Below are 26,835 nucleotides of genomic sequence, written 5' to 3' on the forward strand. Positions count from 1 at the left end.
TTACCTCATTCTCTCCCTATTTTTGTCTTAGCCAAGGATGTGGAAGGGTTTCTCCCATGGCCCAGACTCCCCATCTAGAAACCTGTCTTTCATAGGCTGAGACAGAACCAGTAGGCATTTAATAATGAATTTCATGGAATGGCCAGAGGATTCTAATCCATGTGCCTACAAATCACTCCTATCTGTGCATCCATCAAGCCATTTAGAAAATATTTATTATAGCACCGACTATGTGCCAGGTACCATGCTAGGTGGCAGAGGTAGACTGTTGAACAAGAGACACAGTCAATACTCATATGGGGTTTACAGCAAAGTACTCACAGAAATGAATATATGATTACAGATTGTGATCAGTCTCATGAAGGAAACAAACAGATCGGGTTGCAGTGATAGGAAGAGAAGGGGTAGAGTTCTCAGGGAAGACCTCTGTGAGGAGGTAATGTGTAAGTGGAGACCCATAAGGGTGAAAGACCAGCCATGTGAAGAATGGGGAAAGAGGTTTCCAGGACAAAAAGTATGTTCAGTGGAAAGATCTGGAGGTAGCATAGAACTTGATGTGTTCAGAAACTGAAAGGAGGCCAGTAGCGCCAGATTGTTCTAGGCAAGAGTAAGAGTAGCATAAGAGAGGTTGGCAAAGAGGGCGGAGGAGATCACAACGGGGCCTCGTCAGCTGTTGAAAAGGAGTTTGGATGTTCCTCACTTGCAGTGGGAAACGTGTACAGTGTTTTAAGCAGGGAAATGACAGGATCTGATTTGGACTTCTGCAATATCTGTAGAGACCAGACTTAAGAGGGGTCTGCAGTGGCTACAGGGAGACCAGGAAGGAGGCTGCTGTAGCCATCCAGGGTAGAGATGCTGGTGGCTTACACTAGGTGACAGCCGTGGAGATGGAGAGAGTTGATCAGATTCTGAAGGAACAGCTGCAAAGACTTATTCAGGGATTAGAGGTGAGGGGTGAGGGAAAGGGAGACACAGGACTCAAGACTGACAGTTTTCTGGCTGAAGCACTGAAGCATTCATGGTGCCATGTACTGAGAGAGGAAGGCTGACAGAGGCTTAGGCTTGAGGGGAAAAAATCAAGAGTTCACCTTTGGACATGTTAAGTTTGCAATTCCTCTGAGACACGGGAGTGGAGATGTCAGACAGATATTTGGAATATAGGAGCTTGGGAGCTCACAGAAGAGGTGTGGGTAGAAGGCGCATTTGGGAGTTGTCTGCATGTAGATGGTATTTCAAGGCAGGGGGCTGATAGATCACCTGAGAAAGAGAGTAGAGAGAGAAGAGAAGGCCTGGGACTGAGTTGGGAAGAACTGCAGTCTCCAGTGAGTAAGGAGAGGGGGAGAAGCCCACAAAGAAGACTAAGAAAAAGTGGGCAGAAAATTAATTGGAACGTCAGGAAATAGTCACAGAAGCCAAGGAAAGAGAATGTTCCAGGAAGGAGGGAGTGGTCAATTGTCCGAAGCTGGTTAGGGGCTGAGTCAGATGAGGACTAAGAGATAACCATGAAAGCCACTGGTGATCTTAACAAGAGCAACTCTGGAGTGAATGATGTAGAAGCCAGATTAGACTGGATTGAGGAGCAAGGAGGAGATGAAGATGTGGAGAGAATTTGTGGAGAAAATACACTAGCATGATTCTGCAGAGGTGAAGAGATGATGATTTGGGAAAGAGAGTGAATGCCCAACGGAGCAAAATCCTTGAGAAGATGAGGATCTCCTCTATGGTACCCGAGTACCATAGGAAGTGTCAAGGAACAGACCTGCCATAGATAGAAGAAAAGAAAGCTCCTCCATTTCAGCAGGAGGGAAAAAGGAATCCTGGGTACAAATGCAGACAGGGCAGTGTGTAGATTCGGTGGTGGTAAGATAAAGGAACTCTCATTTGATTGCTTCTCTTTGTTCAGTAACAGATGGGATAAGATCGTCTGAGACTTGTTGGGACAAATGGGGAGGTAGGAAGGATGGAGGAGAGAGGAGGGGCTATGAAATAGTCATCTTAGAGAGTGAGAAAGTGATGGCCAGATAGCATTGAGAGCCTATAGCGGGTTTGAGACCAAGGGTACAAAGTGAATGCCATCTACCCAATTGTGTGGTTCTTCTCCAGCTGCCTTTAGCTGCTTGGATGCAGGCGCAGAGAATGCATGTGGTTGAGTTTATTGAGGAATGAGGTTTGCAAAGCAAGAATAGCAGACGAGGTAGAAGTAAGGAAGTAGAAGGTGTTTGCAAGAGAATGACCATAATGATAGATCACTATAGGGGCTCTGACATGGACATGAAGGGAAGTGAAGATAAGAAGGAACTTGAAGGAGAGGAAGAAAAGGAATAACTCTGGCCAAGTGCTTAAGGAAGACCTCTCTGAGGAGGTAACATTTAAGCTGAGACCTGAAGTCAGCTCTGCAAAGAACAGAGGAAGAGATTTCCAGGAAAAGGGAACAACAAATGAATAAGCGATTGCTATGTGAGCCAATTAGTCCTGCAGTGGGAGTTCTTGTGGAGTTAGACTGGACGAATAGATGGAGAATACAGAGTGGGATGTTGGCAAGGGAGATTGGGGCAGTGGTCCAATATCTGATGACCACCCAAAATCTCTGTGATGATGGAATGAGTGACTGAGTGAGGATGGAAGAAGCAGATTTTGGAGGCCTCTTCATCAGCATATGGATGTTGAATTCACCAATGATGATATCAAGAGTTGGAGTGGGCATCAAAAAACTAAAAATAAATCCAAAAAATAGAAAATAGAAAATAACAATAACAAGTATTGGTGACATCGTGAAGAAATTGGAACTCTTGTGCATTGTTGTTAAGAATGTAAAAAAAAAAAATAGTCACTGTGGGAAACAGTATGGCAATTCATCAAAAAATTAAACATAGGATTACCATGTGATCCTATGGTTTCACTTTGGGATATATACCCCAAAGAAGTTAAAGCAGAGACTTGAACAGATTTTGTATACCCATGTTCACAGCAACGTTATTCATAATAACCCAAAGTTGGAAACGACCCAAGTGTCCATTGACAGATGAATAAAATGTGGTTCATAGAGACAGTGGAACATTATTCAAACTTAAAAAAAGGAAGGGAATTCTGACACATGTTACAACATGGATGAATCTTGATGACACTAGGCTAAGTGAAATAAGCCTGTTAAGAAAGGACTAATATTGTATGATTCCACTTATACGAGATTCCTAGAGGAGTCAAATTCGTGGAGCCAGAAATATAGAATGGTGGTTGCCAGTAACTGTGGGGAGAGGGAAATGGGGTATGAGGGTTTAATGGGTACAGAATTTCAGTTTGGGAGGATGACAAAGTTCTGGAGATGGATGGTGATGATGGTCGCACAACAATGTAAATGTGCTTAATGCTGCTGAACTGGACGCTTAAAATGATTACAATGGTACATTTTATGTTAGGTACATTTTACCACCATAAAATAAAAAGGGTTAGAGCAGAGGGCAGATCACATGTGACTAGGAACTGAAGTCCTCAGTGAGTGTGAGGACGACTCAGGAAGTCATAGACAGCAATGAGGAAGGAGAAGGTGGTAGAGGTGGACACGAGGAATATTCCTCAAAGGAGCAAGATATTTTGCAGAAGGGAGGAGGAGTAATGGCGTTGGCAAGCCAGGAGGCTCCTACCCCACCCTACAGATCCTGAAGGTCTTGAGGTTGGAGAGGGGAAAAAAACTCCAGTTTCCACTTGAGAGGGCTGGTGGGCAAGTGATGTCCTCAAGGAATAAAACAGTCTTCCATTGAGAAAGAAGGTGAAAGGGCACTTTCAGAGAGTCAGTTAAAGCTATAGAGGAGTTCGCTGTTGGCTGAGTGTTCTAGAGCACACAGTGGAAGGGTTTGAAGGGAAGAGAAAGGTGACCTTTGGGGATGAACACAGCGGGGATGAGAGTGGGTTCTGAGGGCTGACCGGAGTTGAATGGACTTCTTTCTGGTGGTGACTGAAGTTAACATGCATGCGAGGCCTGCTGGGCTGAGTGTCCCCTATGGGAGGGTGAACTGAGAGGCAGGTAAGAAGTCAGTTTTGGGGCTGGAGTCTCCAGTATGTCCTCTCTGCTGTGGTGGCTTCAAGGGAAGCTGCTCTGACAGACAGCACTGGCGTGGCCCTCTGCTCACTGGCAAAGGAGCAGTCTGCTGACTCTCCCACCAGGTCTGCTCACTGCCTGCTACTTAGTCCACAGATTCTACACAGCAAAAACCGTGTAGGAAAATGAGCCCTGGAGCAGGACAGAAAGTGGTTGACATTGCATCTCCACCAGTGTGTAGATTAGAGGTGGATGTCCCAAAGCAAGCTACTTAATCTCTTTCCCCAGATCTCAATTTCCCTATCTGTACAATGGCAATAATATCTCCTTGTGGGAGCGAGGCCATATGTACACAGTACCTGGTACATCGTGTGTCCTCAATAAACAACAGCTATTGTTTTCAGCACTGTCTTCTCAGCATCTTCCTCTTCTTAACTCCCAGATGTTGTGAGTCCTTGGGCTGTTCTTGTGCAGACCAGACTCTTTAGTAAGGCTAAGTGGTGCCCTATCTATCCAGATCTTTCTCTCCTTTTCCTTAATGCAACCTTACCTGTTTTATTTCATATCCTTTTAGAACTCTCCCTATTCTCTCCTGGGGTAAATCTGATTCAGCCTATGAGTCCTTTGTTTGCATGACTTTATGTATCTGTTCTCCAAGGTAGCATTTGTGTTTGAACTGGGGCCTTCAATGCCATAACCCAGTGGAATAAAAAGCACCTCAGTTCTCCCACCTGATTGTGACCCTCCCATTGTCTGAGAATACCATTCTTTTAGATCTTGCTCCTCAAAATGTGGGCTGTGGACCAGCAACATGGGCACCACCCTGGAATTTGATAGAATCTTAAACTTTGTTCCAGACCTACTAAATCACAACCGTTCTGGCCATATCCCCCAGTGGTGCGTATGTCCATTCAAGTCTGAGTAGCGCTGCTAGAGTAAGGAGCAGCTAGCCCAAGTGAGGGCTCCTTTACTGGAAGAAGGATTTATGTTCAAGTTCCTTACAAGAGGGCACCAGAGCAGTTCCTTCAGAGTCGCCAGGAAGGAGCTCCCATTCCTGCCACAAGGAGAAGATAGCATCTCCTGGGGTCCCAGCTGCCAGGCTAGATCTCTGGAGCTTCCCGGAGAGTCAGACTCCTGTGATTGGAATCAGAGGGCTAATTGGCCCCATGTGGCTCCATATCCTTCCAGTTGCAAGGGGAGTGACAAGACTCCCCAAGGAACCAACCAAATGTAAAGAAAAAGGAGCCAAAGGCAAGGAGGGCGGGGAACTAAAAGCTGATGCCTGGCAATTTAGCTGTTACATACATTTCTGTTTTCCTGCCCCAAAGTGCAGGGAAGAGAGCAGCAGCTCCAAATCAATCCATCTTCTTCTCAGTTCACCTGTCCTTCACCTGCGTCCTGCCTAGCAACTGTTGTCAGCATGTGATCCAGCCCCAGGTCCCTCTTTGGACAGCAATAGGGGGATCAATTTAGCCTACAGATGAACTGGAGTCAGGGTGTCCACAGGGAGCCAGGTCATCTGAGAGCTGGGACAGCTGCCTAGAAAACGTGGGGACAGAGCGCTCTGTGGGGCTGCCACTTAGAGGCAAGGTGTTGATGGGGGAAGGGCCTGGATTGTGTGAAGCTGCTGAAGTTCATCTCTGGCACCCGTTCTCTGCTCCTCCAGCCAGCCTGAATAATGCTACCAGGAATATTGCCACCGCTACATCTACGTGATATGTTTCACCTTCCAAAGTGTTTCTGTAACCATGATCTCATTTCATTCTCCCAACGACGCTGAATGAAGTGGATCAGAGGCAGATGAATTAAGATGTGGGCTGGCCATCCAGACTTGGCCAGGATGTGGACAGATGCTGGCTGCAGGGTTGGGCCAGTCCTGAGATGGAGACCGAATAGCCAGAGGGTCCAGGACCCTGAGTGGGTGTAGGTGGGGGTGCTGGAATTGTGGGCCCAGTCCAAGAAATTTGGCTCTGGCTGGGGCCCTCATTGGCCTCTGTCTTGGAGGCTGGGGTAGTGGAGGAGCAGAGACCTAGCCTATTTGGCAGGACAGTTAGAGACTGTGAGGAGATAATGAATATGAAAGCACCTTTTCTCGGATGAGGTAATGGGTGTAAAAATGAAAAGAATCACGTGGCTATAAAGTGTCGTTATCATTAGGCAGAAGAGAAAGGCTAGACCTTTACCTGGGTCCTGGGTCCTGGGTCACTGACTAGAGAGGGAGGGCAAGCCTGGTGCAAGGGGAAGGGTTACCTTTGGGGGCCTTGGGTGGAAACGGGGCAGACTGAAGGCACTGTGTGCTTTGGGGCAAACAGAAGGAAATAGCAGGTCCCAGAAACAAAGCTGGTCTGGGGGTGGGGAGATGCTTCTTAATTTTGTTCAGGGTGCCCTGTCTGAAGGGACCAGAAGCCAGAAGCCAAACATCCTTCAAAGTCAAATTGCGTATTTCCCCCAGGAGGCCCATCACGTGGCCTGTGGACAGCTGAGCTCCTGTCATCCGTCACTGCTTGCCTTCAGTGTCACTCCCAAGTCTCCAGGCACTTAGCAAATTTCACAGGGACTGAGCTGCAGACGCTGAAAGATGCAAACCCCAGGAGCGAAGGGATGGCTTCCATTTGCATTGCAAAATGGCCTTCTGGTCCCTTAACAGACGTGTTTCTTTCCTGACCCCAGATACTAGGAAGGCCCAGGCAGCCTGAAAACAGGGCTGCTTGCAGAATTAGGGGAGGACCTAGTTAGGGACCTCCATTAGGGACAACCCAGGGACTAACTGCTCCAGTCACACCTAGAGACATGCCTGTGCCTGTAGGAGAAATAGTGGGGTCCCCTCTGGGAAGATGGGGGCTGCCCATGGACAGAGCTTAGCCTCTTGTCTCTCTTCCCATCACCACCCTTTCTTGGCTGTCCAGCACTGTTCCTGCCTCCTCCAGGGAGCCCTCTCCAGTCCTCCACCCCCTTTTCTGAACACACAATTTAGACCTAATTATGGAAGTCATATTTTCAGTTGGCACTCTAATTCTTTTGTTCATTGTACACTCGTCTCTCGCCCCCTATCCCCACTAGACTGGAAGATGTTTGAAGGCAGAGATCTGTAACTTCTTATGTCCCCCGAGGCTCCAACTGTCTGGCTAGGCACTCGTTAAATACTTGTTGATGGATTAACATAGTCAAAACAGTAAAGCAGAAAACTTGTTATCACGAAAGGCTCTTAGCTTGTTGGTTCCTCTGGCACTAGGAGTGTCTATTTTCATGAGTATTGGCGGTGCCTCAAGGACCAATGGAGACTGAAGTATCCCATGCTTTGGGAAAAAAAGGCAGCAAAAGTGAGGCTGCCGTGGCCAGGGGACCCTGAGTGCGAGACAGTGAGTCAAGCACTTCCATGGGTGCCTGGATCTTCCTTGTGGTGTCCCTGCTCCTTCCGCCATAGGCTGTGCAGCCCGACAGGCTCTCATCATCCAGGCTGCCCTGGCTGGTGCCCATGATGGAAATGAGCTGGTGTCATCCCAAGAAGAGGCTGTTTTAATGCCACTGAGACGAGGTTGATTAGATGACTGGAGACAAAGGGCTCATTTCGGAAACAGCCCCAGGGGTCAGGCAAGACATTCGGCAGCTACAGGAAGATGTTCTCTGGCTCTTTTCAAGGCCAAGCTCCTGCCTGCTTTGGACCAGGAACAAAAAGGAGAGAGGTGCCAGCCTGAAGCCATCCTTGCCGAGCCTCTGTCCTGGGAGGTTGTCTATCCAGGACACCAGACAGCCGTGTTCCAACTTCTAAGTGATTTTCTGTTGAAGAGTGACAGTTTGTCTTACCAGTGTGGGAGGAAAGGAGCCAGTTTCTGAATTCACCTTCAGGAGGCTTGACTTCATCCTTACAGCCCCTTCTACCTCCCTAAGGGGCACCAGTCAGAGCCCAAGCCAGCTTGGGTGCAGCCAGAGTTGATGTGGCTGGATTCAAAGCAGCCACGGTATGTCTTCCTTCCTGAGTTCTTCTATGAGAGAGATGAGCCTGGGACTATGACTTTCTCTTGTGTACAATTACTCTAAAGCTTCCCACCATCCCTCCCATCCATAGTCTGGAAGCTTCTCTCTAATTACCAAATTTGTGTCCTGATAAACAACCTAATTGCTTACAATCATTTGCTACTGAGGAACTTGGTATTCTTAGCTAGTCAGCAATCACTCTCATCGTGTCAGAACCTCCCACTTCTTTTCCCAACCTTAGGCTAGTTTGATTAATTAGCTCCTGGCCCTTTGTATCTTGTTCAGACGGGCCCTGCCTGAAACCTTAATTTTAGAGAATACTCACACTGAGTCTAGAAAACCCAACCCCACTTATTAGTCCAGAAAGCCTGTGCCAAGTCCGGGAGCTGAGGCTCTGAGTCTCTTGGCTCTGGTCCCTTCTCTTCCACCTCCACATGCCCTGTCCTGCCCACTGGCCATTCATTCCCCCTTTTTGCCTCTTTCCTTGCCCTCACACCCATTGCCTTCACAAACTCCAGGGGTCCCAAGCCTTCAGTCCTTAGGGCTCTTCATTCAAATGCTTCACTCAGACCCATCCTGGCGTACAGTATGCCTCACCCTGTCCCTTGCCAGAGACCCTTTATAAAGTCCTTGTATAATTTCTAAGCTTCAGTAAGTGAAGTTGTGGGCATCGGGAGCACCATCTCTAATCTCTTCCAAGTATTGGGCAGCAATTTCTCTTCTCCCAGCTCATCTGGGGTTCAGGTCTGCTGGCATTGTGCACAGTTGTTCTTGTCCCCATACCCAGTGCCTTTTCAAGCCCAGGGTCCCCATGTCTTCTTGCCCATGGGAGCCGTCTTCCAGTTGTCCCATTAACTGAAATAAGTTGGCATTATGCACAGTTGTGTAAGGGGATGGTCCTCCACCTTAGCCCATTTGTTTATATATGGCATCTTAGTCATTTATTTTTATATATAACCTATATAAGGGATAGCCAAGTTTAAAATTATGCAAGGACTTCATGAAGGTGCTCCATGTTCTGAAATGACTTCACATTGCTTCCCCCACTTAACTTGCCTGTTTTGTAGGCCCTTCCCTCAAGGTTTTGGTTTCTCTTAGGAAGTAAATAGCCGATTCAATGGGTGATACCACTTAAACTTCCAAAGAACAACACATTTGTTTTTGGGCTCCTTCTAGAGTCCCAATATCTTGAGGAAAGGACTAATGTCAGGCTCCATGGCACCCGTTTCCTCTGTTGGCCCTGGCCCTGTAGACAAGCAGCTCCTCCTTTCTAGACTCTTCTTTTTCCAGTCTGAAATACCAGGCGGTCATCACTTTGCTGGGTCTGCTGGGGTCAGAGGGTGTAGGAAGCTATGTGTGTGAACTCCCGGGTACCATGGCCAGCGCCCTTATCGCTGTCCCTCCCCCAGCTGCTTCTGAGGCTTAGTTGCCTTTGCATCTTCTTTTGCTCCCATCTTCCCCTTCCCCTCAGTCATGTGATGCAGGAAGAGAGCACAAATGATATGGAATGTGGGCAGCTGCCAGCAGAGACGCTGCGACAAGTGACCATTCACCGGGACCCTATATATGGCTTTGGCTTCGTGGCTGGCAGTGAGAGGCCTGTGGTGGTGCGATCTGTGAGGCCAGGTAGGTGTCCCTCAGAGTGTCCCCCTGGTCCTGGCTCCTACCCCCCCTCAAACACCTACACATCTTCCCAAAGATCAGAGCACCCAAGTAGAGTGTGTTGCCAAAGAATTCATGAAGAGTGGGTAAAGACTTGCCAACCTATAACTGTATGAGGGAGCTGGTCTTTGAAGACTTAGCCACACAAACCACTGAGGCTGCTTAGGCTCTAGACAGAGGCTGCAATTGATGGTTTACTAGGGCCTGGGTCTTAATAAAGCTTCCCTTTGCATAGACCCTTCATAGAAGAGCCATACTGCCTTGGATGAGAAATACCTATCCAATTCAATTCAACAAGTATTTATAGATTGCCTACTCTAAGCCCAGCAAGGTTACAGGGAAGAACAAGACAGAGTTACTGTCCCCAAGAATCTAGCCATCAGGCTGTGGAGACTGGTACATACTCATGAAATAGGTCATTCATTGAATACTGGAATCAGGATAGAGACCATAGGTGGGAGAGGAGGGGAGGGGAGAATGAAATCTCAGAATGCCACAGTGGTGATACCAACACTTCCCATCGATGAAGCACCTACTGTGTGCATTACATCACCTTGTTTAATCCTCACAGCCATGCCTGCGAGGTAAGTAATAGCATTCTTATTTTACAAATGAGGAAAGTGAGGCATAGAGGAAGGGAAATGACTTGTCCAGGGCCACTCAGCTAGGAAGTGGCAGAGCTCGGATTTGCACCTGAGCCTGTCCGAGGCCAGGAGGGGGAAGCAGGGCTTGCACGGGACTGGATGGGACTGACCAAGCAAGAGCCCCATTGGAACTGTGAATGAAATGGGAGAGGGCCTGAGCACCATTTTGTTCTGAATCTGCTCGGCATTGACAGAAAAGACAGACGGAGAGGAGCTCTGTTCCTGACTTGCTGGGCCTGAGGCTTTAGATGTTTACAAGAGTTTCTCACTCAGTCAAGAGGAGCAGCTGGAGTACAAACTGGTCTAGCAGAAATTTGATGAATTTCACAATCCTCAAAGGAGAAGAAAAAGATTTTTGTAAGCTCGCTTTTCAACTCGAGGGCATAAAGGAAAAAAAATTCAGTACAGGAGATCGTGGCTGACCTAAGGCTCCTGAGTCAGGCATGCAGTTTGGCAAAAGGTTTTTGAGGCTCTGATCCAAAATCAGATTTGGCCTGGGAAAGAGGGACCAGATAAAACTTAGTCACAGACCACCGGGAGCCCAGGCTTTAACGTCAGAAGAGACAGAATTCACAGGGTCACTGCAGGTGGTATGATAGTGAAGAGGAGGGAGTTGGAGACCTGGAGAGAAGGAAAGCCACAGGCGAGAACACAGGAGGCCAGGGGGCTGGCAGGCTGATCGAAGAGCTGCCCGCAGCCCAGGTGGCTCCCACATGAAAAGAACTTGTTTTGGAGACCACAAAAAAGATAAGATGCATCCTTTAAAGGAACTCTTAAACAAGCCAATGAACCATTCCATGAAAATAGTGGTAGACTGATATTACCACTGCCACCAGAGAGCCAAGGCCTGTGATTGGAGGTTGAGTTCCATGAGGACCTCTTCCATTAAAAGGGAGGAATGATGGGTGGATGGAAGGGGGGAGGAAATAGGTAGAGTGGCCTCCACCTAAAAGACTGGCATTTGAGGCTGAAGTAGAGAGGAGGAATGAAATGAGTTGAAAGAATTATCCCTTGGAGGATATCATAACGACCACTCATTGAAGACTTACCAACATCAATCCATCAGCTGTTTTAAGTGCTATACATTCATCATCCCATTTATCCTCCCCACATTCTTATGATGTTATTTCCCCATTTCACGGATGAGGAAAGAGATATTCAGAGAGATTGTCTTCTGCAAGGTCCCACGACTAGTGAATTGCAGATTTGGGATTAGAGTCCAAGCCTGACTGGCTGCGAGGAGTGGGGTCTTCACCATCACACTCCCCATTTCTAAAGTTACTGTGCTGTCAGGGATGGGGCCACGGGGATTGAGGGTCATTGCAGTTGGAGAGGTGAGTCCTGCTGGCTGGGCCAGCAAAGCCACCCTCCACATACAGGCCCCCCTGCTCCAGAACCATCAAGTGGTGTTCAGGTGACATCATTGCCTTGTTTTTATTCATGTTTGGGGAACTGGCACAGCACACTTCTTGGTGGAGAGAGGGAGTAGTTGAGCTCTGGCCCTTTCAAGTAGATACAAATGAGAATTCAGGCTTCTTTGAGAGTGAGGCCTGTCATGAAACGTCTCTTTCGGGTTTGAGTTAAGTTGGATCCAACTTCTCATTTTCTCTGAATCTGTGAAGAGCTTTTCTCCAAGCCGATTTTGGCTAACCACCAGAGGCAGCACAGCCTGGGACGCCCCTCTACCCCACCCTGTACCCCTACTGGGAAGGTAAGGCTCTCAGACAACAGAGGTGGGAAGAAGAGAAAAAGAATTTCTAACTGCCCATGATTTAGGCTCTGTGCCTTGTTCCCTTCATTTCTTGGAGAGTAGCATGTCTCAGAGGGGAAAGACAATAAGTCCTTGAGATCACCTGTCTCTAGGCAGGTGAGTGAACGCCTACATCATTCCAGACCAGGAAGTGTGAGTAACGTTCAAGTAAGAAGATTCCTCACCCTCTCCTGTCACCTGTATCAGCCCCCGGTAGTCTGGAAGTCATTCCTAGTGCCCAAGCAGCTCCCTCCTGGGGACGCAGAAATCCGTGTTCCTTTAGATCCAAGCCAGTAAGACACTCATTAACCTCAGCTAAGTGCCAGGCCTTTGTTGCCACACCACTCCCTGCCAAAGGAGGGCCACTCCATTTTCCTCCTCCAGTCCTCTGCCCTCCGTCTGCCACAGGCAGCAGCGGCCCGGGGCTCCAACCGCAGCCCTACCCCTGGCCATCTCCTGCAGGCCTCGGCGCCCACGTCAGCTCCTTCAGGCGCTGGCCATCCCCTCTCACCCAGACCTGCGCCTTCCCAGCAGTGGCCCCAAGCCTTCACGCCTCTCTCCTCTCCTCTGCAGGAGGCCCCTCTGAGGACAAGCTCCTGGCTGGTGACCAGATTGTGGCTATTAATGAGGAGGACGTGAGTGAAGCCCCCAGGGAGAGGTTCATAGACCTCATCAGGTAATAGAGGCCTCTTGGGCCTTGGCAAGAGCTGAACACGGCCCCCTCCCCGGCCCACCAGTGGCATAGCTATGGCTGCCACAGCCTTCCCTGGCTCTCACAGGAGCCCTCCCAGGAAGAGCAGCCCTAACCAGGGCTCCTGGCTATCCAGGACTTCCGGGGCCCAGGACCCTGGCTTAGCCTTGTCCAGGGGTGTGAGCAGACACGAAGAAACAGCCTCCTGCCAGAGCTCACCTCACCTCCCTCCACCCAGTTGCTCCCTTCCCCCAAGCCCCTTGATTTTTGACTTACTGTGCAGTGGGACACACCAAGCAATGAGGGCCAAACAAGCCATTAAAAGGACATTGTGAGATAAGCACAATGTGAGCAAGACATGGTTTCCTGCCTCCCCACCCTACTCCAAAAAAACCCACAAGGAGATGAAAATCCAAACCCCTGGCCAGCGGGTTGAGGAGGGGAACCTGCCATTGTGGATTTTGCTTACAGTGTGACCCCTTAGTGCCCTCTCCAGATGGGGGCAGGTGACAGAAAGGAGTCTTAGGAGGACCACTGCCAAATGTCTGTGAGAGTAATCACACTGACTTCCCCCCCACTTACCCCTGCACACATCATGCCACCATATACCACCCACCTCCACACACCATGCCCACCACATACCACATGCAAACACACACCACGCACTACAAGGATGCCCACACCCACATGTGCCACATGCTCACACACACATGCATACTCTGTACACACTCCTACACCCCCCACTCCCACCACAGACACACGCACGTACCACCCACACTCCCCCTTGCATAGACGTGAGGATGAGGAATGAGAGGATAGAGATGATGACTCTAAATCCCATGGGCTAACAACCTCAGTTTGAAGGACCTTGGCTATTTCCCCTCAAACGGCACCATGTGCTTTTTTGTTCTCCCAAAGCCCACCTGCCTCCAGAGCCCCTCCCTCTCCGTCGAAGGCAGACTTCACGCTCTGCGTCTGGAGTGACGTCCTCTCGCTAACTCTGGACGGGTTTGCAGTGCTTCCTCCCAAAGTCCATAGCCCTCTTTCCTCGATGTGCTCCGCATCCAGTTCAATATCCTGGAACGTGTCTGGTCCCTGATGACCTTTAATTTGTCTCTCCTCCAAGTTCAGTTTGTCCATTGAATTCCCACCTCTCCATCCTTCACCCTTCATGCTGCACCACCACACCAACACAAGGTGAGTTCTTTCAACCCCATCAGAGCACGTTGAGTTTCTTTCAGCCTGACCTCTCAGAAGTCTTCACTTTGCTTCTAGTGGATATCTTTGCACCCCAGAACAAGGTCATCCAGTTTTGTGAGGGAGTCCAGAGCACCTTCAGGGTCAAGGCAGGGCTCACTCGTTTGATAACCTCAGGGGCTAGCAGATCATTCATTCACTCATTCAGTGAATATTCATTATATCAAGTGCATCAGGCATTGTTCTAGGCACTGGGTATACAGCAGTGAATAAGACAGACAAAAATACTTGCCTGTTGGAGTTTACATTCTAGCGGAAGGAGGCACAGCATGAGCAATTAACATGCTAAATAAGTAATTGTACAATATACTAGAAGTCGAGGAATGTTATGAAAGACTAGAAGGCTGGATCAGGAATGCTGGGCACAGGGGTACAGAGTGCAACTTTAAATAGCATGACCAGTGTCGGCCTCAATGAGAAGGTGACATTTCAAGAAAGACTTGAAGAAAGGAAGAGTGTTGGAGAGAAGGCCAGAAGAGCCAGTGCAAAGGCCCTAAGGCAGGAGTGTGGCTGGCATGTATGGGGAACAGGGGAGAAGCCAGCATGTGGAATAAGTTAAGGAAGGGGGAGAAGGTAGTTACTGGGAGGACTTTGGCTTTGTTCTACATGACATGGAGAGACGTGGCAGGGGCTGGAGCATAGGAGTCACATAATCCAATTTACACTAGGCCCCTACCCTGTGCAAGGATTTTCCATGGGGTTTTCCTTGGAACACAACTTCCTTCTCCTGGGAGCTTCCCTACAGCTCATCCATCCCCGGACTCTGCCTTGTTGAATATGGGAAATGTTTCAAGTCCTTGAGCAGGGGGCCTTGGCCCTTCTTGAATACCCAGAATCAAGGGCATCTTGACTCTGCTTTCTGAACACCTTTGTTCATAGAAACATTTGAAAAAAGGCCAGCAAACTCTTTCCATTTCTTTTAATTCTTTTAAAGGATTATGTATTCCTGGGAGAGAATTTTCATACCTCATAGCCTGTTGGATCATTGGTGTAATTCTTGTCTGAAGAGTTTAAAATTCTTCATCCTTCTGAATGTTTGCTATCTGGAGAGTCTTGGCTCCCATCTGTTGCTCCCTGGCTCTCATTTTTTTGGTCCTTCAATTAAAACAAATCTGCTGAGTATGAGTCATGATGACCAAATGACCTCCTTTGGGTTTTTCCTTTGAATTTCTCCTCTTGCTTAAATACCAAATTGCCAATAATCATGGTACACAGTTCCCAGGACTCTGACTGTGCACCCTTTGAGTTCCATAATTCAGGTCTTTAGTTTGCCTGGAGAATTTTTTAGCCTACCAATAAAATCACTCCTAGGGTTTGAGAATTTCTACAGAGAGAATGTAAGGAGGAGTATAAACAGAAGACCTGCAAAATGACAACCCCAGAGATCACGGTAATACCGGCTTCAGATGCCTGTGTAAACCTATATAGATGGTGGATGTCAGCCGCTAAGAACGATGGGAGGCGAGGCAGCCATGCAGATATTTAGATTGCCCTCTATCCTAATCCATATACCTGAATGCAGCCCAGGGGAAAATTCTGGTGTTGCTTCTTGTGCTAGACGAATACCCAGTGCATGATACACTACTCTCCTGTTCCCTCTTCTCTCTGTAGGAACGCTAAGGAATTCATCGTTCTTACAGTTCTGCACACTCATCAGGTGAGTGAGCCTCTTTGCCATCTGCCTTTCCTCCTGACTGAGACAAGAGTCACCTCATACTGGAAAGTGACAGTGATGGGAAAGGGGGAGGGGAGAGACTAGGACTGACATTGTTGTGAGCCAAGGATTTAGGAGTGAACTTCAAAGCATTGTCTATGCTCACGTCCCAGACTCGAGGATTTTGAAGGGCTACACAGTGCTGTGTTCTGCCTGGTGCTGTCTGCTTTGCCCCACTTAAGCTGCCTGCTGCCCCAGTTCTAGGCATATTTTCTACCTCTTTTCTGCTGTGCCCTATCGGAATTTACCTATCCAGTGTCCAACTCCCATTAAAACCTTGCAGATGGTGGATACTAATCTTATTCATTCATCCATCCAGGGTTGTACTAAACGCCCCACAATGTATGAGACACAGCACAGTATGTGGGGGATTTACTATAAAGTTGCTGGGGAGGTCCAGTTGGACAAATGGCTTCACTTTTGTCCTAGTTCAGTCACTAACTGATTAGGTGACCTTGGGTGAGTCAGTTCCCTTTCCTGAACCTGTTTCCTCATCAGTAAATTGAGGGATTTAGATGAGCACAGTGTTTCCCAAACTTGCCTGATCATAATAGTCACCAAGACTGTTTATTAAAAGTGAAAACACCTGGGCCCTTCTCCTCAAAAGTTGGGTTCAGAAGGCACAGTGTCCATTACTAGGTCAGATCCTTATAGTAATCTTAACTCAAATGCACAAACTCAGATACAAAACTTCAACATGCAAAACTCAGAGCCCTCCTTCCACTTCCAGCCTAGTTGTTTCTTCCCAGTGTCCCCAGAACTCCCATGAACCCCAGCACTGATGTCCCACCCCATCCCATAGCCACAAGAGAGGTCACAACTATTAGGGGTAGAGGACATGAAATCAGGGGAGGCTTCACAGAGGAAGCTGCCCCTGAGCTGTAAAAGTTGGGACAGGATTTCCTAGACAGAGATGGAGGGATTTTCCAGAGAAGGATGACATTTCTGTGCAAAACCAGGGGCAGTGCACAGATGCAAGGTATGGGCTCATGAGTTAGGGGGACGGGATTCAAATCAAACTTTGGCATTAACTACCTCTTCCCACGGCCCCCAGCCCTCTTCTGTGTCAGCGTGAACATCACATACAGACACACACATACACACATGTACACATGCACTCTCATACGTGTTCCATAGCATTTAGGTCTTTCTCAATTGCAATTCTCCTCTGTCTCTGGAAATGCAAGCCCTGCCCCTCAGTGGGTGTTACCAATAGGCCCCTCCCTCCCCATCTTACTGCGCGTGTGCAGTTGCCTAGTGGGCAGAGCCATCAGTCCCCACTCCCCAATCTCCTGCCATGAAAATGGCCAGTTCTCCCCTAAAATGATGCTTGTTGTGTGGTTGGAATTTATCTCTCTGATCAGAAACCCATTGTGGGTTACTTTGTTAGTCAGGTCTCCTCAAATGTCACTTTCTTATAGACACTTTTCTGGACTGTTCTTTCTAAGATAGCATCTACCTGTCACTATCTCCTGATACTGCTTAATTTTCCCAGCAGAGCTGAAATATTACATTGTTTAACTTTTTATTTTGAAATAATTGTAGAATCACAGGAAGTTGCAAGGCGAGTACAAGGACAGCCCTGTGTACCCTTTACCCTGTTTCCCCCAGTGGTTACATGTACATAACTACAATATCATATCAGAACTGGAACACTGACATCAATACAATGTGTGCCTATGATTCAGTGTCAGTCTATCACATGTGCGTGTTCATGTATCAACACAGTCAAGATACTGGACAGTTCTATCACTGAAAGGACCCCTCATGTTGCCCTTTTATGGCCACATCCACCTACTCCCCTCCCCAGTCCCTGTCAACCACTAATCTGTTCTCCATGTCTGTCATCATCATTTCAAGAATTTTATAAAAATGAAATCATAGAGTATATAACCTTTGGGCTTGACTTTTCCTCACTCAGCCCAATGCCCTTGAGATTCATCCAAGCCATTGCTTGTATCAATAGTTAGCTCCTTTTTATCTCTGAGTAGTATTCCATGGTATAGATGTACCACTGTTTAGTCATCTACCCACTGAAGGACATCTGGGCTGTTTCCAGACTTTGGCTAGTACAAATAACGCTGCTACAAACATTTGTGTACAGGGTGGTTTTTTTTTTTTTTTGAGCATAAGTTTTCATTTCTCAGGGACCAATGCCCTAGAGTGTGATTGTTCAGTCATATATTAAATTATGTTTAGTTTATTAAGAAACTACCAGACTATTTTCCAGAGTGGCTGTACTATGTTCATTCCCATGGAATATTATATGTATTTATTGTCTATCTCCCTCATTACAATGTCAGCTCCATGAGGGTAGAGACTGTGTTTTGTTCAATGCTGTATCCCCAGTACCTGGAATGTCACTTGGCTTAGAATAAGTGCTTGATAAGTATTTGTTGAAGTAATGAAGGAAACCCAACTATCAGCCATTGCAGCAACCTAAACTAAATTAAACTCAACTCAACTATCCAAACTTAGGTGCGGAATGAAGAGCCTAATACTCCCCCTGTGTCTGTCCCAACTCTCATCCCAATGACCCCAACACCCCTTGGCCGCCCACTTCTAATGGGGGCCCTCCGTTGCCCCAAGCCATGGCCTCTTTGCTGTGGCCAGACTGTTTTCCTTCCCCTCCTTGTACGTTTCTTAGTTCTTACCGCCCTACAGAATTCCGTCCTCATCCCAACGCACATCTTTTCTAATACATAGCTGTTTCCTTGAAGACCTGGCTTGAGACTCATAGCTTCCAAACCCCTTTGCCTGACTAACCTCAATGAGAGTTTCGAATTCATTCATTTGTTCATCATTTATTGAATGCCTACTATTCTAGTCACTCTTTCAGGCTGGGAATATAGGAGTGCACAGGACAGACATGGTTCCTGCCCTCAGAGAGCTTGCTTTCCAGTTCTTGGCCTTGTGCTCTCTAAATCCTAGAAACAGAAAAGTGGGTGAGCACATGTACACAGGAACGATAGTCAAAACATTTAGCAGTCGTCCCGGAGGGGCCTTCCAATCGGAATGTAAACCAGCCACAGGCACAGGAGCAGAGTCTTGGAGGCCTCCTAACTGTGCCAGGTGTTAACCTTTTAGTTGATCATTTGTAAAGAGGTCCCAGGGGAGAAGTCAGATGGCGCCCAGGAAACTTAGGGCATTGGGTACTTACCAATCAGTGAGAAAGAATCCGTCAATATTTTACAACAGGGATGGCCATACCAGTGCATCCCGCCCAGATGTCAGCCTTGTATACGTGTAGAGTCCATCCTCATTATTCACAGATTCCATATTTGCAAACTCACCCACTCCCTAAAATTTCTTTGTTAACTCCAGAATCAGTACGGACAGTGCTTTCCTGGTCATTTGCTGACATGTGCAGAACACGAAAAGTTTGAGACTCTCAATGTACACATTCCTGGTCAAACAAGGTCAAACAAGAGGTCAAAGAAGATGATGCTCTGTCTCCTTGTTGTAGCTGTTACAGAGGCGTTTAGAGGATGGAGATGGTAGGGGACAGTGTGATGTAGTGCAGGAAGCTCCAGGTCTGGGGACAGTTGGATGGGGTTTGAATCCTAACTCTGATACCTGTTAGTGGGGCGGCTTCCGGCAAATCACTTAACACTTCACAACCTCATTTTCTTCTGGTGAAATAAAGAAAATCGAATCTACCAGGATGAGTTGTTTTCAGAATTTAAGATTATAATTTATGTGAGATACATACACACACACATTTCCCCTAGGAACAACTATTCAGTATTCATTTGTTCAGTGTTCGAGGTGACCTTATAGACCATACAAATGAGAATAACAAAAATTACCTGAGACAATCTCTCTCACGCTAGAGTGAAAGCTTCTTGAAGCCCCCCAGCGTGTGTTCACTGTTATAGCCCCTACATCACAGAACATGTTACTACGTTCACAGTAGGCACTTGGCATCTCATAAGCGCATGGAGACTGCTTCTTCTTACCAAAATCTCATCATGTTCAAGCTTGACAGTCTACCAGAAGACAATCTCTTGATAGATCCAGGATGTGGCTAAAGAATCTGTATTTTCAACAAGAGCCACAAGTAATTCTGAGGCTCTGTAAAATTTGGGAAACGTTGGACCAATCTCTAAAGCTTCTGCTGCTCCTACATTCCATGGCTGATAATGGTCTAATACCCTGGTTCTCTACCCTGGCTGTATATGAGAACCTCCTGAGAGGCTCTTAAACATATTGATCCTTGGGCTCTAGCCCTGACCAATTGAATTAGAAGCTCTGGGGATGGAACCCAGGTATTGGTCTTTGGAAAAGGCTCCACAAATAATTCTGATATGTAGCCAAGGTACATAGTCTAATATGTAGTCTCTTTCAGATGGCATTTTCCTTTTAAAGGAGTGACTCTTACCAAGGCAGACCACTGGGGAGTATTTTGGGCAGTCATAGGGACCCCCAAATCATACTGCATATACAGCCATTTATTAAGTCTATATCTATTTAACAGTGTTCTTTAATCTTTGAGTGACCAACTATTCCCCATGACTGACTGAATATGTATGAATCTTGGTACCCTTAGACCTCGGCACCTCATATATACTCAATGAATATTTTAAAATAGATGAAGTACTGGTGTGTGACCTAGAATAGTCCTGGTAAAGCAAGCAGACAGTCCAGGCAAATGAAATCGTAGTTTTCTGGTTCTGAAAATTTAGCCTGTATCCAAAGAGTCTCTGTCCCCTCTTCTTGGAGCCACCTTCCCAGAAAAAAAAAAAAAAAAAAAAAACGCCATTATGCTGAGAACCACTGCAGAATAACTAGTTTTCCACAGAGCTCCTAGAGGATAGTGCTTGGCAGATGGTAGGTCCTTGAACGCTATTTGCTGAATTGATGAACTAATTTGATATTAATCCTAGCAATCAACTACTCTATTCTATTCTGTGCCCACTCTGTGCTTGGTGCTAAGAGGATACATAGTCCTATAAAATGTCACCTCTTCTTTTACACCCTGGTTGGGGAGATGAGCGCTGGTGGTGTGGATTCACAAAGAGTATTACAGGAAATCCAGGGAGGGAAATGGTGGAGTTGGGGAAGGATTCAGGACCAAGGTAGAATTTGAGCTGGGTTTTAAAGATGACATTTAGCTGAGCAAAAGGGACACTGGGGCCCCAAAGTGTGAGGATGGTGAAGAGATAGCATGAGGTACGTGCAGAAGTGGGCAGAAACCCCATGTGTCCAGGGAGTTGTGCACAGAACCACCCGACCAGGTGATAGATGGGAAGTGACGGTTATGTGTGGCTTGCAGGGGGCCTTAGAAGCGAGGGAGAGGACTGTTCCCATCTAGGCAGTCCTGAGTGTAGGAAAGAAGACCCCTACTAGGTCCTTTATCAGTGGGCCCATGAAACCAGGATGGCCCTCCATTGTCCCAGGCGCCCACAGTGGTTGCTATGGGGATTGCTTATAAGTAGGCTCAGGTGTCAAAGAAAATGCAGCAGAAGGGAAAATCAGGAGGCTGTCAAAGCTTCAGGAACCTGAGCTCCAGCTTCTTAAAATCCTTTCACGATGATCAAAGTGAGGCCCTATCATGCACTAAAATGTTTGGCCATATACCTGTCTTTGGCCAAGATATAAGTGAACACAACCCTGAAATCTGTACTAATAAAGCCACCAAATTAAAAAATGGTCAAAGAATTACCAGCTGCTGAATTCAGTCCTGAGGGAGAAGGCAGGCACTCTCTTCTATCGCTTATTCCACAGAGCTGCTGGCTTCATATTTACTTCAAGGGACTTACAATAGCCCCGGAGGTACTTAGCAATTCTAGTCCCGTGTTTCAAGCCAAAATTCATTTTCGCCAGAAAGGGTGCCTGTTGCAAAATGAGACTCCCAGCTGCTTGGAGGAAAAATGGGGTCAGTCAAGAGCTCAGATGTCCCAGCTTTAAGGTACTCAATTACTCTAGACTTAGTGGGTTAGGACATTTTCAACAATATATAAATTCCTGGGCCCTACCCTCTCAGAGATTCTTTTGTAAGTCTGTTGTGGGCCTAGAAGTCTGGGTTTTAACAAGCACTTCTCAGTGATTCTTATCATCAGGCAAGTTTTAGGAAAAGTGAGTGAGTGTGCGCTAATGAGTTAGTGCAGAAATCTGCAAACTTCTTCTGTAAAGGCCCATGTAGGAAATATTTTAGGTGGTGTAGGCCATGCGTGGTAGCACAAAAGCAGCCATAGGCAATACATAAGAGAATGGCTGTGTTCCAATAAAGCTTTATTGAGAAAAACAGGTAGTGATCAGGAGCTGGTCCACACAGGTCCATAGTTTGCTGGCCCCTAAAGTGTGTTCATTACTCTTTCCTGGTACCACATTTGAATTTTGAGCAGGGCCTTCCTGATTCTCCATACTTAATTCAAATGAGTGATCTGGTATTAAAAACTTCAGGCCCCATAGTTGCGCTTTGAAGATGCTCTGGAACAGGGCAACCTTTGTGAGCCCCTGGTGTCATACGGCAAGGCAGGAGTCACCAGTGTAGAAGCGTAAGGCTAGACATGACTCTGTGACATGTAGCAGAGACCAGCTGGCAATGAGTGAGTCACCATCAGTGATCGAGGCTGAAGACTGAAAATAAGATGGAGTCTTAGAAACCAACAGGACAAGGGTCAATGAGGAATGAGGCACAAACAAGCTGAAAATAGCTGTACAACAGAGACTGGAAATGACTATGATCCCTGAAAATACTGGCAATTCCACTTTGTCTTTGCTGATTTTACCCTTATAAAAATCTGATTTTTTTTGTAGTGGTATCTATAGGACAGGATCTAAGCTTTGGTAGGGATCACAAGGAGGCCATTCCCCTCTCCATAGGTGAATCCATAAAAGGTTACCAGTTAGGGTTCTTCATGTGTTCAAATCCAGTAGGACCAAGGTAGAACCAGACCAGTGGCTGAAAGACCAGGAATGGATTTATAGCTTCAGTCTGCTGTGGGGAGTGATGGCTAATCCAAGACTCAAGAAAATCTGGGTTCTGGCTTTGGCTCCGCTACCCAATTATTTTGATACTTTGAGTAAACCATATCCTCTTCCCAGACTTCTGTTTCCCATGTGAAAATGAAGGGTGGACTCCATACCCATTCAGGTTTCTAAAGATGCCTCATTCCACACTTTGCATTGGGGCATTCTATGACAAATGATCACAGAGAAAAGAGAGGGTAGTTGTCAGGTAGAAGAAACATTTCACCTACCTTGAGTCTGGAACCTCGGGTGGAAATGTGACTCCTGTGGAGATGGAGTCAAGCAGAGCTGCCTGGACACAGCTACAGATCTTCTACCTTGCCCCTTCCCTTTGCTCCTGCTGCAGCCCACAGCCCCTGCCCACTGAGCACCAAGCTGTGCAACACACAAAGGCATTTCTTGGTTCCCATGAACAATCAATACTGTAATCACTTTCTGCAATGATCTCCAGCCCTGGATTTCGTTGTGCTATATTGTCTGCTGCCAACAAACTGTCCCTGTGGCTCAGGATGAGAAGTCTAAGGTTCCTTTAGCTCAGAAGTTCCCAACCTTAGGTGCATTTTGAAATCACCAGAAGCTGAAAAGGATACCCATACCTAGGCACCATCCCCAAGAATTTGATATCATTGGTCTGGCGTGGGGACTGGGCATTAGGGGTTTTTTTAAAGCTCCTCCCTATGGTGTTTCTGCCATGTAGCCAGGACTGAGACCCACTGCCTGAGGTTCTGCTGGACTCAAGTTGAATAGGTGGCTTTCTGCAATCTACCCTCTGTGGGGAATGAGATTATTGACTCCGGAAGAGGACACAGCAGGGACCAGGGCCCAAGAGCTAATGGGGATGTTTGTTTGTGTGTCTTTATCTTAGGACCCTGCCCTCCTGTGGCTGATCTGGTAAATGAATCTCAACTGCTGCGTTAATGGCAGAAAAGAGCTTAATGTATTGCCTTCCCAGCTGTCAGGGACCCTTCAGGGCCTTTACACAAAGGAGTTCTTGATTGTAGGGCTCGCAAGCTCCATGGCAAGGCTGGTAGGGGAGGTGGTTTGAAGGAGCCCCAGGGCTGATTCCCCCCAAGTCTTCCTCATCTCAGTGAATGGCCTCTCCATTCTGCCCATGGACTCCTCTCTTTTTCTCACCTCCCACTACCAATCCGTCAACATAGTGTCTTGGTTCTATCTTCAGAACATATCCAGAGTCCACTTGCTTGTCATCATCATGCCATGATTACCACCCTGGCCAAGCCTCCATCATATTTTAACTGTATTCCTATAGTAGACTCTGAACTGGTCTCCCTCTACTGTCCATCACCCTTCTGCACTATTTTTCCACACAGCAGCCAGAGGCATCCTTTTTAAACGCAAGTCCGACCCTGTCTGCTCAAAACTCTCCAGTTGAGTAAAATCCTAAGTTCTCGCCACGGCTTACAAGGCCCTACGTGACCCAGCCCTCCGCTGCCTCTCCAAGCACGACCTCTCCAGCTCCCTGATACGTCATTCTGCTCTGGCCCTTCTGGGCTTCCTGGCTATCCCTCGTGCACTCCAATTCTGCTCCCACCTCAGAGACTATTGCTCTTTCTGCCTCGAAGGCTGTTTCTTCAGATATACTCATGGCTATCTCTCTCTCACTTCCTTCAGGTCTCTACTTCAATGTCACCTCCTTGGAGAGATCTTCCCTGACCATCTTACCGCTCCCACCCTCACTGGCTCATTCTCTGGTGAACTCCCTTACCCTGCTCAATTTGTCCTCATAGTCCTGATTTGCTGCCTAAAAGAGAATGATGTGTTTATTCTGTCTGTCCCTGCTCAGATGGGTGCTCCTTGAAGCCAGGGAGTTTTGTCCATCTTGTTCACTGCTGGATCCCTCATCACCTAGAACAGTGCCTGTCACAGAGTGGACCCTCCCTAAATTTGTCACATGAATATATAAATACCCCAAGACATGAGAGTGCCCCTCACCAAGACTCCTGCCTGTCCTCAAATCCAAGGCATACCCAGAAAAGATTTCATTTCCAGCACTTGCTAACTATGCGTCCTGCTGAATTTGTGGGAGTTTTCAACAACTAGAGAACCTAGCTGATTCTTTGGGCATTTCCTACAGAATTGGATGAACAAAGTGGTGGAAAACCCAGGACTAGAAAGCCAAGACACCTGGGTAAAATCCCTAATGTCTCTATTCCCAAATAGTGTAGAAATTGTGGAGAAATCCTTTTGGAGTGCTAGGCCTCCTCTCTCCCACATCTAAAATAATATTTCCTGTGAGCCTTCTTCCTAGGGACAGGGCATATCTGAAATGAATAAGATTATTTCTGTAAATCCTTTGAGATGCTCATATTCAGATGTAATAAAAAACTACCATTTAGGTAGAGCTCACATTAAGGAAACCAAATATATAAAACTTCACTGTATGTTATTACAAAGAATTTTTGTAAAGTCCCCTAGGCCTAGAGCATTAATAATAGGATTCAATTTATCCAGATTCAATTCATGCCCAGCTTACTCAGAACATACCAGTCATCTAAAGAAGTACTTGGTACGTTGCCTTGCACCTAGTAGGGAATCAATACTGATTTATTGACTTATTGGTCAGTAAGGCAAAGTGTACCTGGACTGAGACATCTTAACTCCCATGTGGCAAAGGTCAGGTTTTTCCCAGGGATGGAGAACTCACCAGCCCTCTCTGTTCTTTTTCCAGTCCCCTAAATCTGCCTTCATCAGTGCCGCCAAGAAGGCCAAGCTGAGATCCAATCCTGTGAAGGTCCGATTTTCCGAGCAGGTGGCAGTTGGAGAAACAGATGCAGTAAGTGCAGCTTCAACTTCCTCCCCTCGGCCCTTGGCCAGAATCAGCCTGGCCGACAAGATCTTGCTCTGGGCCAGTTGCTTCTCTGTTGCTCCTTAGAGTGGACAGCACTACAGAGGGTTTGGATGGGGGAGGACCTTGGGGCTCTAAGTGGGTAGTGAGTGAGGGGTGTATGGCATCCAGAGAAGCAGACTGGGTATCAATTCACTTAGAAGCCTCCCGGTGCTTAGAGGAATTTCCATCTCTAGTGCAGTAGGTTACACTCAGAACAAGTGCTTCGTAAACATCTTTTGGCTACTTGATAGAAGCAGGAAGGAAGTAGTGGTTTTCTGAAGATCTAGTGAAATTGAGCTCTCTTCATGTTGAAGTGATCCCGCAACTCCACATCTTGACTGAAGACGACTGTGCAGTGAAGGGTGAAGCAGCCTGGGGGAAATGATATAGACTCTCATTAAGTCACAGATCTTTTATTAGGCACCTGCTGTGTTCCCAGCACTGCAAGGGATGCAAAATAAATACCTATTTCCTGCCTTTGGGTTTATCTCTCAGTGATTTTGGGAGGGCAAGTGGTTCAGATGGAGACAGTATAGAATCCACGGATGGTATGGTTTTGAGGAGCAGGGGATGTTTGACAGCCCACACCACATCGCTGCCAATCTAGTGGGGGAGGGTGTCATGGGCAGCCTGCTCTCTTACTGCTTTGTGGGGTTTACATGAATTGAGCTGTCTTCTCCAGGTGAGCAAATGAGAAACAGTGGGTGGGGAGCAGGAAGACGTGTATTCAGCAGCCATGAATGATAACTCAGAGTCCTCTAGGAATCCGCAGAAGTTGGTGATGTCCCACGGAGGTGGGGTGAGATGAGGCTCTCAGAGCTAAGAGGCGCTGGTGAGCTTTTGGCTGCCACAGGCTGGGCTTTCAGGAGGCCTGTGGCATTTCTGTACTGAGGCATAGCTGCAGTGGGGAGAAGCTAGGAGGCCCAGCCTGAGTGAGGAAATCAGCAGGGGGCAGGCAGTTGTATAGTTCTTCGAGGCAGAGCCACTCAGAGAAAGGGATGGAGAGAGGACACAAGTGTCTTCTGTCTCCATTTCTTTGACTCTCACCTCCCCCCAAACTCCACCTAGGCCCCTCTTCATCCCTGTTCGAGGAAGGCTGTGAAGCCCAAGGGACAACTGGGCCCCACTGGCTAAGCCGTCGGAATGATGGGTGGCTGGGCTCCATGTCAGTGCCAGCAGAAGAGGTTACAGAGAAGCCGGGGCAGGTGAGCGGAGAGGAAAGGAAGCAGTGTGGAGTCCTTGCAGATCAGAGTGAAGCTGACTTTGAGATCCAAGTCATTAAG

General features: G+C 47.3%; 1 protein-coding gene across 5 annotated transcripts in view; it reads left to right on the plus strand.

The window, feature by feature from the left end:
* The window catches only part of FRMPD3 (FERM and PDZ domain containing 3), a 121,017-nt gene that overhangs the window by 55,327 nt on the left and 38,855 nt on the right, over positions 1-26,835 (plus strand). For 2 of the 5 annotated variants that reach the window (XM_064482907.1, XM_064482909.1), the window contains exon 2: positions 25,394-25,498. In XM_064482907.1, the coding sequence (XP_064338977.1) occupies positions 25,494-25,498 (5 nt within the window). In that variant the 5' untranslated portion in view covers positions 25,394-25,493. Of the gene's footprint in view, positions 1-9,482; positions 9,638-12,640; positions 12,744-13,831; positions 13,956-15,626; positions 15,673-25,393; positions 25,499-26,620; positions 26,758-26,835 lie in introns of those variants that run through there. The other 3 variants (XM_064482910.1, XM_064482905.1, XM_064482906.1) reach the window with 3 other exon arrangements.

Source organism: Camelus dromedarius, chromosome X, assembly GCF_036321535.1.
Source record: "Camelus dromedarius isolate mCamDro1 chromosome X, mCamDro1.pat, whole genome shotgun sequence".
Classification (NCBI taxonomy): Eukaryota; Metazoa; Chordata; class Mammalia; order Artiodactyla; family Camelidae; genus Camelus; species Camelus dromedarius.